General features: G+C 36.9%; 1 protein-coding gene across 1 annotated transcript; it reads left to right on the forward strand.

Moving 5' to 3' along the window:
- The first annotated feature begins 1,069 nt into the window (after positions 1-1,069).
- LOC139442714 (transmembrane protein 145-like) lies at positions 1,070-18,405 on the forward strand. The gene is made up of 5 exons (XM_071223593.1): positions 1,070-1,652; positions 13,919-14,468; positions 15,215-15,470; positions 16,530-16,655; positions 17,360-18,405. The coding sequence occupies exons 1-5, from the start codon at positions 1,180-1,182 to the stop codon at positions 17,539-17,541; spliced, it is 1,587 nt and encodes a 528-aa protein (XP_071079694.1). The 5' UTR covers positions 1,070-1,179; the 3' UTR covers positions 17,542-18,405.
- Positions 18,406-18,698: the final 293 nt, after the last annotated feature.

An 18,698-nucleotide genomic window follows, 5' to 3' on the forward strand; every position in this document is an offset into this window, starting at 1 on the left:
TTAGTAATGAAATTGGTTACATTATAGTTCTGGGTGAAGCTACCTGTAATACCACTTTGCAATCATTCTTCCCAGCAAACATCCTCATGCATAAAGAAATACAAAGGCTGGAACAGTTTTCGGTCGGATTAACAATCAAATTGTTGCAAATCAACACTATCAAATAGATTTACTCTGTTTTTGTTCGGTCTATGATGCACCTGTTGACCCCTCTGTGACACTTCTCACGCCGAGTCACGGAATCCCGTGCTTCATGTGAGCATATCTCTGACCATGCAGAAGCAATGGGGTTGATTTTATTATTTTTTAAGTTTACCGAATCGCTGTATTAAGCGCTTTGCTCCGTTAAAGCGTCCCAGCCAACCTGTAGTTTAACGTGTCGGTCCCCTTCATAAACGCCCCCTACAAAGACATCACATTTGCATGACAATCCATAGATTTCCTCGTGGACATTACAAAATTGGTGATGTTGTTTTACAGCAAACAGTCGCGTAGAAGGGGCACATAATTGCATATACAAGTAGTAAGAACTTTCTAAAGGTTTAGTTTCGCCGACGTTTGAAATAAGATTCACCACCTGTCAAACACTGACAATTTAACTCGTTATGTATGGCTATAATAAGTGACCCTCTCCGTCAATTTTCGGCTCCCCGTTTTCTCATCCTCCTAATCTTATATTACGGCGAATACGGTAATATGGTTTGGTTAGAATAAAATAAGTTAGAAACTTGTTAGAGGTCGGGGAAGCAGTCTATCTCACACGAAACAACATTCTTTGTGACTGAATATAGTACACATGCTAATTTAAAGTGAGCTAAAATCTACATTACTTTCTCACTTTCAAAAATTGCATTCAAAATATATACTCCTCATGTCACACCTTTCTTGTTTGGATTTCTAATTCTTGAACACGCTTTTCGTACACAGAAAAAACAACAGAAATTTGAGAAAAGGTGTTTTGCGTTTAAAGGCAATCTATATTATATTAACAAGAGACTTAAAGCAAGTGTGGCGAGAAAAAGTGTATACATCCGGAAGTTGATGTCACATGACATCGGTTGTAAAGATGGCGGACGCAGCTGACAGTGACAACCCGGCGTGAAATATATTCTATGTGTAGAAGTATGCGTCTGCATCAGATATGAACAAACAACTGATACATAGGGATTCATATCAGAAATGGAACTTTCATACGTGAAGCTAGTTTTTATTATCGGCATTTTATTACCATACACAACATGTCTTCACTTAAAAGGAACATGGAACTCGGAAGGATTTTTCCTGTTTCTGGCAAAGTTTGGTTTTCAGAAAACCACATCTCCAGACTTAGACCGAACACAAGGTTATATTTTTGGAAACATCACCACAGACTCAAGTCTAAGCATGGATCTCATGCTTGTAGTAGTTGATAGTGAATATTTTATTGAATTTTACACAAATCGGACGTTACCACGGAAAGCTGCTTGTCCAAGAATGTTCAACAAAATAGACACTATCGCTTTTGATGTTGACTGTAAACCCAAAGGACAGCAAGATTTTCTTAGGAGGGTACCTTGTCCGTATAATATGTTATGTCCGGATGAAGACGACCCACAGAATGTAGTGCCTGGGTACCAGTTTACCTACAAAGTAAGGGACACAGAACGACCAAGGTATGTACATATGATATACTGCATGAATGATACCACCATCTGGAGCTGTATTATTATTTTCTACTTACTTTGTGGCTTATTGCTGGCTTCAGACATACTTGTCTGGGATTTTAGAACCATCATATTTTTCTGAGTGTCTGCCGTAGACATGCCAAACAAGGTACTGGTTTTACATAAACCGATACTATATCTGTACAGGGTGTATGCAAATTCGAAAAAAATCGTACCCCAAATCATTTGTTTGATGTTTAAAACCACACTCAGCATTACTCCTGCCATTTGACGGCATTCTGTAAATAATCAAGTCTGGACCAGAAAATCCAGTGATTGACACTATGAACATCAATTTACACATTTGGGATATGATGACATCAACGAAATCAGCGAGCCTGACTACCTTATCCTGTTATCTGTTGACCGAAGCCAATATTTAAGAAAACAGTGTTTCAATTGACAATTATGTATGGGTTCCTTGATCCCAGTAGCAGTTGAGATGGAGATTGGAGATGTTTATTGACCTATAATACTAGGTGAAGATATTATATGTGAATACTGTGAATATTGCAGTGAAAGCTTGTTTCGATTTGTGAATGCCAGGATAAGATGACTAAGATTGATTTGGATCCCATTTTTCTGTTTCATACTTATCATTGCTTGATCATGTTGATATTTAATCAAATCATGTAATAATGTCATGTTAGTAGACCTATCATATTAAAAATAAATAAACATTTATTTATTTGAAACTCTTAAAAAAACCCTAATTTTCCCATTGCATGGTTATTGTGTACTATCGACTGTTGGATATAGAATGAACAAGAAGATAAAGTCATCAATATATATAGTAGGTCATACAGAAGCCTATGTAAACAGTCTGCCTGGAGAGCGGAAGGCCTGGGGTTCGATCCCTGGTTGCGTCATACCAAAAGACATTAAACATGTTAAAAGATGGTACTTGTTGTTTCCCTGTCTTGCGCTCGGCATTAAGGGGCTAAAACAAGGACTGGTCGGCTCGGAGTCAGTGTACTGTGTCTGAGTGGGGTATTCATCTTAAACTGTGGTATGGTATCTCAGTGTGATAGCACTATAAATCGGCATCAGTCCGGACTATTACAAGCAGGCACACACACACACACATATGTGCATGCACGTCGCTATGTAAGTGCAATAATCTTGGACGCAACGTTAAACCCAATTTCACCTCACCGATGTAAACAGAAATCTACATCTGTGTTTCAGTGTTATATCACAGACATTAACAATGCTGTATCAAAGCATAATAGTAAACAGTTCTGGTCTTGTTTTGGAAAAAAGATGTTTTAAAAATAATAATTCAATTTCACCCGTTTCTTGGTCATTGCATTTCAATCATTTGTTCCAAGGCGCTTATTTTGCTGAACTGCTGAATATGTGAAACAATTTTATAGAGCTGTCCAACATTTTGTAGAATCTATTAGTGAAGATTTGATTAACTATACTGTAGATGATAACATGGATAATGGGTTGGAATAACATTAGATGAAATATTTAAGGCTGTTAATGATATGCCAAACAGAAAAGCCCCAGGGTTTAGTGGTGTACCCACTGAATTTTTTAAATATGACCCTCCCATGTGTTTTGAAATGCTGGTATCCTTGTTTAATAAAATTTTATTGACTTGTATTTATCCAGATGAGTGGACTTTAGGTGTCATTCTTTCTCTACATTAAAAGGGTAATGTAAATGACCCTAGTACTTACAGACCTATTACTCTTTTAGAAATATCTGGTAAAATCTTCTAAAATTATATGTACTATACTCACCAATTGGGCAACTGATGGAAATGTTATTACCCCTGAACAAGCAGGTTTTAGAAAGGGGTTTTAAACTGTGGATATTACTGGATAATATATTTATACTTCAAACTATTATTGATCATGTTGATAAATATCAAAGATTACATAAAGAGAGACTGTACTGTGCCTTTATTGATTCACATAATGCTCTGATGTACTTTGGTTCTGTTTTTAGATTAATTAGAAATAGGCATGAAAATGTGAAATCATGCGCATCTCTAAATGTTTTGACTGTTCATTGGAGTTAGACAGGATTGCCAGTTGTCACCATTTATATTTTCATCCTTTATTAATGACATTAAGGATTTTTTACAACAGGATAAGCAATGGTGTATTAGTATAGGTACTCTACAGTTATTTATGCTGCTTTTAGCAGAAGATGTTGTAGTAATAGATAGCACAGTTATTGGTCTTCAAAAGAGATTAAATAAACTTTCCCAATATTGTGATAAATGGCAACTGAAAATTAATAATGTCAACATGGACAAGAGCAAGGCAATTGTATTTTGTAAATGTGGTCGATTAAAGAAATATGAAATCTTTTCTCTAAATACATGTCCACTTGAAATTGTTTCAGTGTATAAATACTTTTGTGTACATTTTAAAAGCTCTGGCTCATGGTTTAATACACAGGAAACTTAAACACATCAGACCAATAGAGTTTTGCAGTCACTAAAAACAAACATTATTGATTTTCATAAGTTACCTTCTCATGTTTTGACTCATTTATTTGATGTCCAATTTTGTTGTATGGCATTGAAGTTTGGGGTTTTCATCCTTCATCTGATATAAATACATTCCATTTCTGTAAACAGCTTTTACATTTAAGACGGAGCACCCCTAATATTGTTGCAAGGGGGGAGATTGTTCTCTCAAAGTAAACCAATATATGAAAACTATTAAATATTGGACTAGATTGATATTTCAAACTGATAATCCTATTTTGAAACATGTTTATGATTATCAAGTGTCCTTGGCGGATAAAGGTATTGAGTGTTGGGCTTTTCATGTAAAACAATTATTATCATCATATGGTTTTGTTTCTGTCTGGTGTCATCAAGATGTTCCAAATGTAAATATGTGTATTGTTTGTTTTAAGCAAAGATGTATAGATATAGATCAGCAAACTGGATTAAGTAAATTAAAAACATTTTCCAAACTTGAAATGTATTCACAAATTAAACCATGCATTGTATTAGAAAAATATTTAACATCAATACCTGTTAGAGTATATCAATTTGCTCTTAGTTCTTTCCGTTGTTCTAGCCATAACCTAATGCTTGAAGGAGGTCGAAAAATTGGTCCATTTTGTGTAGTCCGTGTTATTGAAGCTGAGTATCATTTCTGCATTGAAGGTCAATTTTATTCAGATCTGTGAAATAGTCTTATACCTTAGTATTACCATTCACAACGTTCATTTGATAAATTTTGCACTCTTATGTCTTGCAAAAATGAGCATGTTATTAATCATTTGTTAATAAATGAGCTAAATATATTTTTCTTGCTTTCAAGAAATAACAACAGTTTTTCAAATGTATGCAATAATTCAATTGTTTCACTATGTATATCACTTATATTATCTGGTGCCTGCTATTGTTGTAATCCACTGTATCCATATTGTATAATGGGCCTGTGGCCTCTTTACTGAAATATACTCATTCTTTTGCTGGTTTGCTGGTATAGTGGTGGAACCATTCAGATTACCTGACAAAGACTCATTCCTGCCTCTGAGGGTGCCTATGATACAGAGGAATAAGTGGTTCCCATTTAACATTTCGTATGTTTGTTGTAATCATTCAATTTAAGATTGGTTATGAATCCAGGGTTTGATGTGCTCAATGTATGACTTGTTATGTATTTTGAACATGGCAGCGCACCATGAAAGGAATGATCAGTTGTGGTACCAAAAACATTGAACAGAGGATTAACCAATAATACATTGATTGATTAATCAACATGATGAGCAGGATGAGTGTTATCTTCTGCAGTAAATGTGTCAAAAGTAAGTGTTTATGTGTAGGTTTACTCAAGCAGACAGAATCCACCCATATCTGGGCATGAAATGTCCATGTGAAAACAACATACATGTACTTCGTGCAAAGGATTAGCTGATAATATGTTGCTTGGCTGCTCATTGTTATCTAAATCAATCCATTTTTTAATAAGCAAATCGTGAATCTGTGAAGAAAAAGCCCATCCATATTTAAATAGTTGCAAAGTTGGGGTGTTGTTTCCCTTAAACATTAAACCATGTTAACTGGGAATTCGGTACTGTCATTGTCTGTAGTTCCAGCTGTAGTCATAGTAGTGATATTTTTGTTTTATGTACATGGAGTTTCGGTGACAGTGTGGATTGTACTTTCACATACAGTGTTTTCAATTACTCAGTACTTATTAATGTATTGTGTTTCACTATTTTCAGTTTCCAGTGTTGTACATTTTGTCCCCCGCTGCGCGAAAGTGCGAAGCGGGGGATATAGTATTCACGACCGTACGTCCGTACGTCCCACCTGCTTGTTGCCGCGATATCTCAAGAACTAAACACTGGATTGTCTTCATATTTGGAACTATGGTGTATATACAGACTCCGCAGACACCAGTCGGTTTTGGTGACCTTGACCTCATTTTCAAGATCACAGCAGGCAAATCTGCTTTTGGAGTTGGAAAACGGTGTTGCTGCGATATCTCAAGAACTAATCACAGGATTGTCTTCATATTTGGAACTATGGTGTATATACAGACACCGCAGACACCATTCCTTTTTGGTGACCTTGACCCCATTTTCAAGGCCACAGCAGGCAAATCTGCTTTTGGAGTTGGAAAACGGTGTTGCCGCGATATCTCAAGAACTAATCGCTGGATTGTCTTCATATTTGGTAATATGGTGTATATACAGGCGGGGGACCTTTCGTCACTTTGTGACAAATACATGTTGTAATATCAGATGATCTGCGATTTTGTTTTTCTATATTTATTCTAATGAAATAAAGAAGCATGGATGGCCCAGTCCTTTAACATGTTTAAGGCACCGCATATACTATGTACAGAGTTGCACCCCTTTGTCATGACAGAAACATTGATTACCATGGATTCAAATTCTTGAAGGATTTCTCCAAACTGATGTGCATCTAAGACCTGTATCATTTAGGGCATCCCTACACACATCTTGCTACACACATGGAACTTAAAGGGGCACTGATCTAACGCCATTCCCCGGACTGGTTGTTGCCTTTGTTATTGTTTTTTCCCCCCGTGAGTACCCGGATGATACGCAACGCAACTGAGCGTGACCAGAGACTGGCCTACAGTCTGCAAGGACAGCTAAATAAACTTGGAGGCAATATTTGTTTTACCCATTTTTGCATAAACACTGATTGGTTAACTGTGATCTATAAAGATTCGACAAAGGGCGCATGTTAAAAAATTTCTTCAGCCTAAACAAACAGACAAAAAGAACGGCGGAGCTCATCGGAAGTCGTCATTTGGAAAAAACCCAGATGGTTATAGTTTAATACTAAAAAAAGTATCCATGCAGTGAAAGCATTTTCGGATTTCGGATTGTGTAATACGATTACTACTCCCTTGTTGTCATACACGTTTTCTCGTATAACCCTGCACTTGTGTATTGGTCGTCATTCACTTGATGCTCAGTTAATGAATTTATTACAGGTACAATTAGTGGTAGCACCACTTAGATTACCTGACAAAGGTTCTCATTTGGCATTTATTGTGTCTGGGGTAATTATTCAATCTAAATCCAGGTTTGAAGTGAGGTTATGTAATATGCACGTGGCAGCCCAGCAAGAGATGAATGATCAGTTGATTTACTTTTTTTTGTAAATCAACGGATCGTTCCTATTCATCAAAGGATTAACAGAAAATACGTTGATTGATTAATCGCTGTTATCTTGCACAGTGGATATGTCAAAAGTGAGTGTTCACATGTCTAGGTTTACTAAAACAAAGGGAATACACTCATATCATGGCGTGAAGTGCCGATGTAAAAACAACATACAATTTGTTCAAAGGGTTAACTGATAATGCGTTGATTGGTTGCTCATTGTTATCAAACTCAATGGATTTTTTAGGAACCGTCCAGGTAATGAAAATAGTTGTCACGTGGCCTTTCTCAGCCGACCCTTGAGACTTGACACCCGAAACGATATATATCTTTTAGAATATTTGATAGTTACAGAGACACGTGACATCGAATAAGTTATTTTGTATTGCTGCAGACGAGTGGGATATTATTCCTTTGTGTGGATATTCACGGATACATTCCTCGAATAAGGAAGCTGCCTATTTATACACATAAATTTGGTAAGTTGTAATTATGGTATTTGCATTTTGTTTTCCTTCATTTGAACCGATTCGTTCTTGTTTTACTACGTCTTGGTTGGGAAATTCTTCAATGCGCGATAGACGTTGTTTTCACAGGTCATTTCCTTTGTAAGCGTGTATAGATTACCGTCAATTTGTAAAATGTGATTCTCTCAGGCAATTTTTAAAATGTGTAAATATTTCAGTCATTCTGACTAAAAAATCTGTCCAGATTGATTAAGACGATCAAAAGGGCCTACAAACATCACAACAGATTATTATGTAGGATTAGAAGCCAAACAACATAGAAATGTACTATCAACGTAACATTTTCAGTCTCTTGGTGATGACATTAAACATCAAAATGTTTGGAATTCGTTATCATAATAATACAGATGGAAATGTTTTTCAGTCACTTTGTAAAATAACTGAATATTTAGACGTTTAATAAATATGATACACATTTTGACAGTAAAAAAATATACACTCTACAAAAAAAGCAATGCTCAGGTGAAATATTTACTTTGTGTTGCAAGTCAAAATAGTGTAAACGAAAATCGCAAAATTACCAAGCAAGTGACTTATCAAAACTTCGTCACGATTACCGATGCTACCCACAAAGATGCCTACATTTCCTTATTATCTCGAAAACTGTATTTCATTTTGTTGATCAATGTGACCATACGCTCTTATTACTACCGGTATCCATAAAAGTGACTAATGCGCTTACGAATGGCGCAACAGAGGTCGCGAGCTAGTCTAGATTTCTGCTCTACATCCGGGTACTCACTGGGAAAAAACAATAACAAAGGCAACAACCAGTCCCGGGGAATTGCGTTAGATCAGTGCCCCTTTAAATATTGCTCAAATGGCATAATACCAAACTCACTCACTCAAATGAAATATATACATTCTTCAATGAATTTGGAAATTACTCGATTCTGATTGGTCAGTCAGGGATCAAATCACAATAACCCAGTCTGAGACAAAACATTTTGAGGTTATAAACCTGAGCTTATATTGAGGCATGATTTTCTGGAGTTGTTAGTCCTAGTATATGGACAATAACACACTGGTTAGCTGATCTTACTAGACCATAAGAAACTTTACTAGACAGGGGCTTCAGACAACAATGTTCATAAAACTTCTTAGTTCTTAGAGGTCATAACCCTAAAGTTAAAAGGTTTGAGGGGTCTCAAGATTCAAATGAACATGGTAACTTGGGTGGTGGGTTAGCATGTTTAGCCTAGTGGTTAAAGCTTTCACTTTTCACGCGAAAATCCTGGGTTTGATTCCCACATGGGTACAATATGTGAAGCCAATTTCTTGTGTCACCCGCTGTGATATTGTTGGAATATTGCTAAAAGGGATTTCAAACGACTCACTGCAAATCTCAAGGTCCTGAGGACAATCATTGTTTTTCTTACCTAGAACATATAGAAGCAAATAAATTCACCTCAGCATGTTTAGTGGATGCCATATATTAATAATTAACCCTGGTACAAGTCATTGTCGAACAGTGAAACTCTTTAAACTGTGTGTCTGAATTTCTATGATTATGAATGCGTGTATGACAGCTGCAGCTGTTGCACACAATGGAATGTGAAGGAGAGTTGACAGTTTTATGTTAATCTAGCTAGCTTATGTAGATGACAAGGAGTACTTTCAGTGAGGCAGACCTTTCTGGACATCACTGACAAACATAACTACAAGCAAGACAAGTGTGTGTCATGCGCATTGTAATAGTATATTCTAATCAAACATTCTTTTCATCATGTTGATTTTATTTCCAATAGTCATTGGCTAACTGATAAATTTATGCTTGCTTGCTTTTTGTTTGAATATCAATCGTTCAAGGACTCAGGGATACTAATATTGTTTTACCTTTTGGGGCAAATCCATGGTGAAAATTGTACTTGTTTTCTGGTTTAGATGTGGGTCTGCTGGTCCAAGACTACCAGTAGTGAAATGTAAGGACAAAAAGAAATTATGTGTGTTTTTCTATTTACATGATCCCTCGTGTTTGGTTTTTGTAGAGTAGGGCTACAGGGGTAGGGGTTTGTGAGGTCAGGCTTATGATAAAAGAATGAAAAAAACACATATGAAAACATTTCACTGTAGGTCTGGGACGGGTAACTCGGGAACTCGGGTCAGGTGGGTACTGAGTGGGACCCAGGTACCCACAGGACTACCTGGACCTGTGGTTAGTCACATGATATTGGGGTAAATGACAAGAATTCACTATAACTCAATGGTTACCATGGTTACACTACAAGTCACACATATTCATTTCTTTCTGCCTCTTCATCTATTCCTTCTGACTTTTATATGTTTGAATAAAGATATAAAGCTTCTGACAACATCAGTGTATACAAGACCAGATCGTTTTATATGTGTATCTACATGATCTAAGTACTTTTCGCCAGGGTTCTGGTAAAACCATTCCTCTCGGATAATTCGTACACAACAATTGAGACCTACAGTGGCTACCCGGGTAGGGTCTAGTAATAGGGGGTTGGTTACCTTTGTGGTAAACTCGGACTCATCCCAGCCCTAGAACTGCACATGCAGGGTCACAAAGAGATGTTTGGCCTGGTGAAAGTATGCATTGTCTCCACCCTGGTACTACTGAAAGTTGTCATACACAAACATATAAGGGTGCGATAGATCTTATTGATATCTAGATCTGGTAAATATCAATTGTTTCCACCATATTTTTTGCAACAATGTATTTGTTTAACATGTTTAAGTATAGTGTGTCAAGATCACACAAGAAATATGACACTCTCATTTTCTGAATGGCACATACTTTCAGGTGTGATTGACATTTATGGAACAGTCTGTTTAAAGTTGCTGGAGTCTGCCCTTGATTTGTCAGATGGTTTATACTGAGTTAGGTACTTTGTACCATGTTTATAGTTGCTGGTGTCTACCCCTGATTTGTCAGATGGTTTATACTGAGTTATGTACTTTGTACCATGTATATAGTTGCTGGTGTCTGCCCTTGGTTTGTCAGATGGTTTATACTGAGTTATGTACGTTGTACCATGTATATAGTTGCTGGTGTCTACCCCTGATTTGTCAGATGGTTTATGATGAGTTTGGTACTTTGTACCATGTATATAGTTGCTGGTGTCTACCACTGATATGTCAGATGGTTTATGCTGAGTTAGGTACTTCGAACCATGTTGATAGTTGCTGGTGTCTACCTCTGGTTTGTCAGTCTCCATCGTCTAGTGCAAAAATTTACTGAAAAAAATACGGGGATAAACAAGAACTAGTCTGCTTTGGGTCAGAATACTGTGTCTGAGTGGTTTTCCATGTTCAAACTGTGGCAAGGTATCTCAATAGGCTTAGCAAAAACCAGCACGTGTAGTGAGAGTTCCAGCAGCCACACACATACACAAGTGCGTGCACATCGCTATAGGTGCAATAATCCTGAATGCTCTATGAATCCACATTTCACTACCCCAGATATAGAATTTGAGTCTTCTTACCATGCTTACTGAAACTTGTCTTTCAGCAATTCAGCGTGTTTGTCAGTAGCCAAGGTTACCATGCCGTCTTGACCATTTTAACCTGGGCCATTGTGGGGATACTTTTTAGAATAAAGCTCTAGGATGCTAGTGCTTGTAGTGAGAGTGACTAATTGGGAATCATGTGGTTATGATGTGTGACATGGCTGACAGTGCCAATTTTTGCCAATGGCAGTGATATCTAGTTCCTCGTGCTCAACCTCAGGCCACTGATATAAATATACAGGCTGTCGTGATAAGGCTTGGATATTGCTGATTGTACATTGGAAACGTGATAGATCATTCACCTATCATGCTTTTCATTCTTATGGCTCAAAAGGCATTTTAGCTCCGCTAAGTTCCAGACTTGCTAGACATGGCCTGTTGGACTGTGTGACTATAGATGTAACGTCACACATTGTATTGTGTTGTGTTGTGTTGTTCTTGTTGATGTTGTTTGTTGTTTGATGCCACACACAGCAATATTCTAGCTATATGATGACTCTCTGTAAATAATCGATTCTGGACCAGACAATCCAGAGATTGACATGAACACTGATCCATGGAATTGGGATATGATGACAATCAACTAAGTCTCTGAGGCTGATCACTTGATCTATTTAGTCACCTCTTATCACCAACATAGGTTGCTGGGGACCTTTTTGACCCAGAAGCTTCCAGGTAAAATAATCTGTTCTTGGATGAAAATAGCAAACTATATGTTTCTTTGAAAATTAAAATTTATCATGTTGATGTAGCTTCCAGATTAACTATATATAATCATGATAATTTTCGTAGCAATATGCAGTTTGCTATATTCAAGATAGTCATGCAAGATCAGAAATAGTACAGCTGATATATTACGATGAATTATTTAAAGGAAATGAACCAATTAGTCTTAGGCATATTTGAAGCATCACTTCATTGTCACAGTAACCATGGTAACATAGCCTATATTTTGAACTATAAACTCAAAGACTTGCATCAGTGTGGTTGTATCAGCAGGGACAGATATTAGAACTTAGCCCGCTAGTCTGAGCCATCTTCACTAATGTTAAAGGTATCCTAAGGGCTGGTAGAATTTTGAACATTTGGGGGATGAATGTATGTTATCACTATTCGAGCTAGTAGGCTTTCTAGGTTCATGTAGGTTCTATCCCTTATCATGCTTATCAGCATATCCACTAGATCAGTATACATGAATAATGACATTAGAATAACATCTGTCCATTTATGTCACCATGGAAGCCACAAGAAAGTAAATTCCATTCGTTAAGCACGTTAGATGTCGTATTTGCATGGAAGGTATCAAAGCTAAAGAACAAATGGATGTGAGGTGACCTATACATCATGTGTAACCCACTTGTCATAGTTGTTACATCTTTTATGCTTGATCGATGAGACAGGTGATATGTGCTTCAGGCAGACAGCTGGGAGAGTATTCTTGTTAAATCTGTTTGGTTAATGGTAGATAGATAAGTGTTAGTGATATTGCAGCATGTGTAGTTTGTGTCTTTGTAGACTGTAACAGGTGTAGCAAACTCCCTCCAGTGAACCACTGTGAACAAATCTATAAATTCAATGACATCAGCAGGACTACGCATACTCTGACGTTGTATTTACAATCTGGAGCACATTGCACATGTTGCAGCTGTACATTATCTTCACAATAGTATTCTAGGTGTCTGAAATTTGTTCTGGTCATTGATTGAGGTCAAAATGTGGAACTGTGTGCATGTATAATTATTATAATGATAACTTACTTTTTATCAGCTGTGTAGACAGGTGGATGTTTACAGTGTCCATACATCTGCATCTGATTATTGCAATCATTGTGAAAGATGATAATAAACATGATCATGATGATGGTGATGATGATGGTCTTGTTTCTGTGTTCAGTGAACAGTACCTTTTCAAGCAGTGATCGTCCTGAACCTCAGAGCATCTAGCTTGGTTGAGTGACTTACATTATGACCAAAGAATTGTTTTGACTTTATCATTATTATCATGATTATTAACTTGTGTTTAACATTAACATAGAACCAGTCATGTTCTTAACTGTTGATGTATGTAGAGACTAAATTACGAGCAACAAGGAATAATGGTTTATCTGCCCCTTGTGAATTAAGTTCCAAGCCATTGGGTATTATAGTCTGGAAGGTAATTTAAGGTACCGACGTTTACTACAATATCTGAAAAACTATCGGACCTACTCCAGTCAAAGTTTGTATGAGATTATTAAACAGTTATACATAACTGGATATTACATTTAAAGACAATTGGTGCATGAATAAAAAATCTGTCTATTTAGCTATCACTATATTTCATCAACAACCAGACCTGATTGTCACGGGTGGAACGAGCATTCATTGTAACAGCCATCTGCATAATGCTACCCCTGCGTCACAGGGCCATATGACACAGTTGAACCAATCAACTCAACTCGAAAGGGTGCACGGGAATCACACCAGCAATCAGATGACAGAAAACACAGGACATAAACTAAAAATGATTTTAAAAACCAAATATTGTATCATATATGTCAATTCATTTTTGGTGTTCCAATTAACCAGTCATAACTTTTTGTCTGTTTCAGGTTTTGGTATGTCAGTATTGTTGCCTGTTATCGGGAAACTGTTCAGGAACCCAGGTGTCAGTGGCGCTACAACAGGTCTCAACATGGAATAGTTGCCTATGACATATGGATGGTCAATGGTGACCCCAGTGCAAAACACCTCAACCCATTTGAACACCAGTTCTCCTTCGAGCTGCATGATGTGTTTGAAATCCACCTGATGGCAATAGTTTTGTGTAGCTTACTGTTTCTGTTGTGGCTGTATGCATTCCGTAGACAACAACACACCCTAACAAAGATCTTCACTGTCAGCTTCCTGTTGGAGATGGTGGGCATCAGCTGTAGCCTCCTGGACACCACCATCTTTGCTTTCAATGGGTGGGGGGCCGAGTGGCTGGGCATCACTGGCACCCTTGTCCGAGTCCTCAGTCAGTGTCTGTTTATGCTGTTCCTCTTGCTCATTGCTAAAGGCTGGGAGATTACCACGGACAAACTCAGCAGAAACACTGTCCTCTTCACTCTATGGGGAATCTACACTGTCTTGAATATTGTCCTCTTTGTCTGGAACAAAGTAAGTATTGTCAGCAATAGAAATTGGCACTAGTCCTATACTATTATAGACCTTTCCAAACTGCCCAATTGTTAAGGTATCATAAGGACTAATAGAAACTTGCCATTCTTAAGGGTTTTGCAATTTGTTATCATTATAAGGACTAGTGGACTAAAACAGTAAGTTTCTATTATATTTTATGACCTTATATTTTTAAGTAAGGATAAGATTTATGGATGAACAACTTCTTTATTACAATTAGGAGCGACATTTCGGTGTAGGTTCTAACACGGTTATCAAGCCAGCAACTTTACTGAAACGTCGCTCCTAATTGTAATAAAGAAGTTGTTAATTCATATATTTTATCCTTACTTAGTACTCCAACTTCTAAATGCCGCTCAAAAAACCTATATTTTTAGGTGACCCAGTCTATTGGTATTATATTGTATAAGTTTCAGTTTCAGATACTAGTAGATCATTTGTAGGATGGGACTATGTTATCTCTTCTATACTAAGTGAACTAGTGGCAGACAAAGATATGCTCAAAACGTATGAGTCTACTAGCCTGTACCTGTCTCTTGGCATCAATTTCAGTAAAACTTAGTGTTAATGTTAAGATTACAAGACCTGACAACATTTTACTAGACTCCAAGTACAGACAGTGAGACTAGTGGCTAAAGTCACAGACTGTATTAGTGTTTCAGGGCAAATATAGACATCTGATGTGTGTTTCAGACAGAAGCAGATATATCCAATGTTTGTTTCAGACTGAAGTAGACATCATATCCAACTTTGATGAATGGCAGACATACTCTGGATATCTGACTCTTGCATTTCGTCTGGTTATAATGATGTGGTTTCTGTGGGAACTTCGCCAAACTTTCCGCTCTGCCGTCCACCCAGACCGCCTGAACTTCTTCCAACACTTTGGTGCTTTCTGTCTGGTCTGGTTTGTCTACCTGCCTGTCCTTGCTCTCATTGCAACGCAGGTGTCAGCTTTATGGCGCTTCAAAACCGTTCTCAGTATGTATATGCAGTTAAATTAATATTTCCTAAAGTTTCTGAACATGGTATCAGGTTGTGAGGAGATAAATTACTTTCTTTGTTCATGTGAATGTAAATAGAGGCATGGATGTGTCACAGTTATCAAAGGAAATGTTTTGATGTATCTGTTAAATGTATTGAAACAGCTTCCATCCATTATACATCATTCATCAGTCATATTTTCTTTCCAGAACATGACTCATGAAGAATTCAGTGTATTTTTGTGAAACTGTGAATACAAGTCACACTTGTGCTGAACTGGTGCCTTTGGTATTCAGTTTTTTTTTGTTTCTAAGACAAGAAGATAATTCATTTGAACCAAACATACATTTTTAAAAATCTACTGATTTCCAAAAATAGAAATATGAATAAAATTCAGAAGCAGTGCTCTTATTATCATTGCTTGTTCTGCTGACCAGAAATAATTTCAAAACAACAACCTCATTTACTAGGGACGTCAGGATTGAACATTTAAAACATCAATGGAATGTCTTTGTTGGCAAAATTACCTACATTGTAATACACAATGTTATCCTAGTCTTTTTTCTTACTGGTGTTGACATTCTAGTTTTATCTGAAATTTGAATAACATTGATTGAAATGAGACAGATATATATTTATATACCAGATATAGAGGAAGTACTAAGCCAATGGTGTTATGCCCTTTGGAAAATAAAAATTCATCAACAGCTCAAGATTGTCATGTGGTGACATCCCTATCATTATTTTTCTTATCAATATAAATAAATAATGTAAAATACTGTTTTTAAAACCTGTTGAAAATTTTCAATATTTTCCCTACCTACTTAACATTTGTAGAAAAATAAAATAAATATTTGAAACAGGAATTTCTATTTTTTATTTTTCTGACCTACTGACCTACTGACCTACTGAATTTGGGAGCCAAACATCAGTAAAAGGTATAATTGTTAAACTGTCCAAGGAGGCTTTTCGGTCTGTTTGAATGTAATTGAGACAGTTACACATTCATGTTCATAAATCTTAATCTCATTAACTATGTTAATTCTTTATCTCCAGGTATATCCTATGCGGCAGATGTCTTGGCGTATGCTGTTCTGATTCACCTGTTCTGGCCCAGCAAGTCTGTGTTGTACATGATTAAAGGGGAAGTCCCTTTGCAAACTTATGATCTGGAAATAACAGGTTGGTGTTCTGTGTATTGGAGCTGAAAATATGAAACAATACATGTGGTACCAGCTGTGTGTATTGGAGCTGAACATGATGCCTTGTTGGTATGACCTGTGTGTATTGGAACTGAACATGTTGACCTGTTGGTATAATTTGTGTGTATTTGAGTTGAAAGAGTTAAAGGTTAAAATATATGTCAGTGTCCCATTTAGAAACTTTTTATTATGTATTTCAAAATGAATCTAAAGAGCAAAAATGATTTTTACTAAAATTCAAGAGTTCTGCTAAAAATGGTATCTAAGGTGACAAGTATTGTAAATTATTTGTGTACTTAACACATTCTTTCATTTCAACTTTGAAAAAGGTTGTTGTTTGTGTAAGGGTGGCGTATGAATACATTTGTAAATGATGTTGTTTGTTTGTTTGATGTTTAATGCCATACTCGGCAATATTCCAGCTATATGACGGCGGTCTGTAAATAATCGAGTCTGGGTCAGACAATCCAGTTATTAATATCATTAGCATCAATCTACGAAATTGAGATATGATGACACGCATCAACCAAGTCAGCGAGTTGTAAATGATGATTAGATTAAAGACCCGCAATAAAGTTCACAGCTTCTTCTGGGATTCATTATTAGAAAAGATGAGATGCAGATTCTAAAATGAGATATTTTGTCTTGTGATCAGTGCATGATAGTGTTGAACTGATGTTGCAGGGTTGCTGGATGACATACAGGAGACAACGCTGTTTGCAAGAACAACAGGGAAGAGTGATGAAGAAGAGGAGGGGGATGAACTCCTTGGACATGTTGAGGACAAAAAGAGCAACGGCAACATCTCAAATGGGAAAGTCAACCATGTGACTCTACTAGGTGAACCAGAAGAAACATCACTTTAGATCTGCAGCTGTAGCAGATCACTGGTGCATTCATGCTACACTTCGTTCACGAATCCCTTTTATGAACAAAAATAATGTTTTGTTTATTTTGAAATTTCATAGCTGTAAAACAATAGATACTGGCATCAGTATTTTTAATAAGAAGGCTCATGTTACTTGAACATTATCATTATTCAAAGCATAATATATTTATCGTGATACAAGAATTGCCATGTTTGGTAAAATGATGGGAATGATGAGACTATGTGATATGCCAAAAGAAACAAATGGGACATATTTTTATCTGTCATTTAATATTGTTAAGATAGACAGTACAAGCATAATCCAATGTAATATACACATATATATCGAAATCATTATATATTCAGAAGTTTTAACCTGATACGTATGTGAAGTTACCTATTATGATGTGATGTGATTGCTGTGTATTTCGCTATTTCCAGTATGCTGTCTAACAGAGTGGCGTGTGTGTGGAGTCTTGTCACACTGAGTAGAATTTGTGCTATAGATGTTAGCTCTCCTGACTGAAAGTCAACTGAGCTTAAGCCGTGGCCTGATAGTCTGGCATCCAGCATCAGTCATCTGTCAATTGTTGTAAACATTTTCTCAAACCACTGGACCAAAGAAGCGGACATTCCAGTGATGACACCTAAATTTGTCCGAGAGGTACGGATCTCATTTTCAATGTGGCCGGCATTGTTCAGTGTTTGTCTGTGTTAACATTTACAACTGTTGCGTACATATCCAGGTGAGCTACAGTGCCGTGGCACTATGTTTTATGGTTTGTGTCAGAGCATCTGAATCCTTCTCATTGTCATTACTGGGTGGAAATTTGTTGTTTAATATTTACACATTCTTCAATTGTACATGTTGTACCTGCAGTCAGACATATTCATTACGAAACTTGTTATATTATATGTTTGAAAAAAGAACTTTATTGCAAGGTTGTGTATATCAAAACGTCACAATTAGCTGTCCATTCCTTGGAAGTAATAGAGGTGTGCCCCGAACAGTCTAGTCCCATGATATCATGGAAGGACAGGTACCACTGCCTCCTGCTTGGAATACACCATACCCCGGGTACCATATTTCTCTGATTAAACGCCTGGGCATATATTCAAATTTGTAGACAATCTTTGCTCCAGGTGTTTAATCAC

The sequence above is a fragment of the Haliotis cracherodii genome, unplaced genomic scaffold, assembly GCF_022045235.1.
Source record: "Haliotis cracherodii isolate W230 unplaced genomic scaffold, xgHalCrac1.p SCAF_5, whole genome shotgun sequence".
NCBI classification, from domain to species: Eukaryota; Metazoa; Mollusca; class Gastropoda; order Lepetellida; family Haliotidae; genus Haliotis; species Haliotis cracherodii.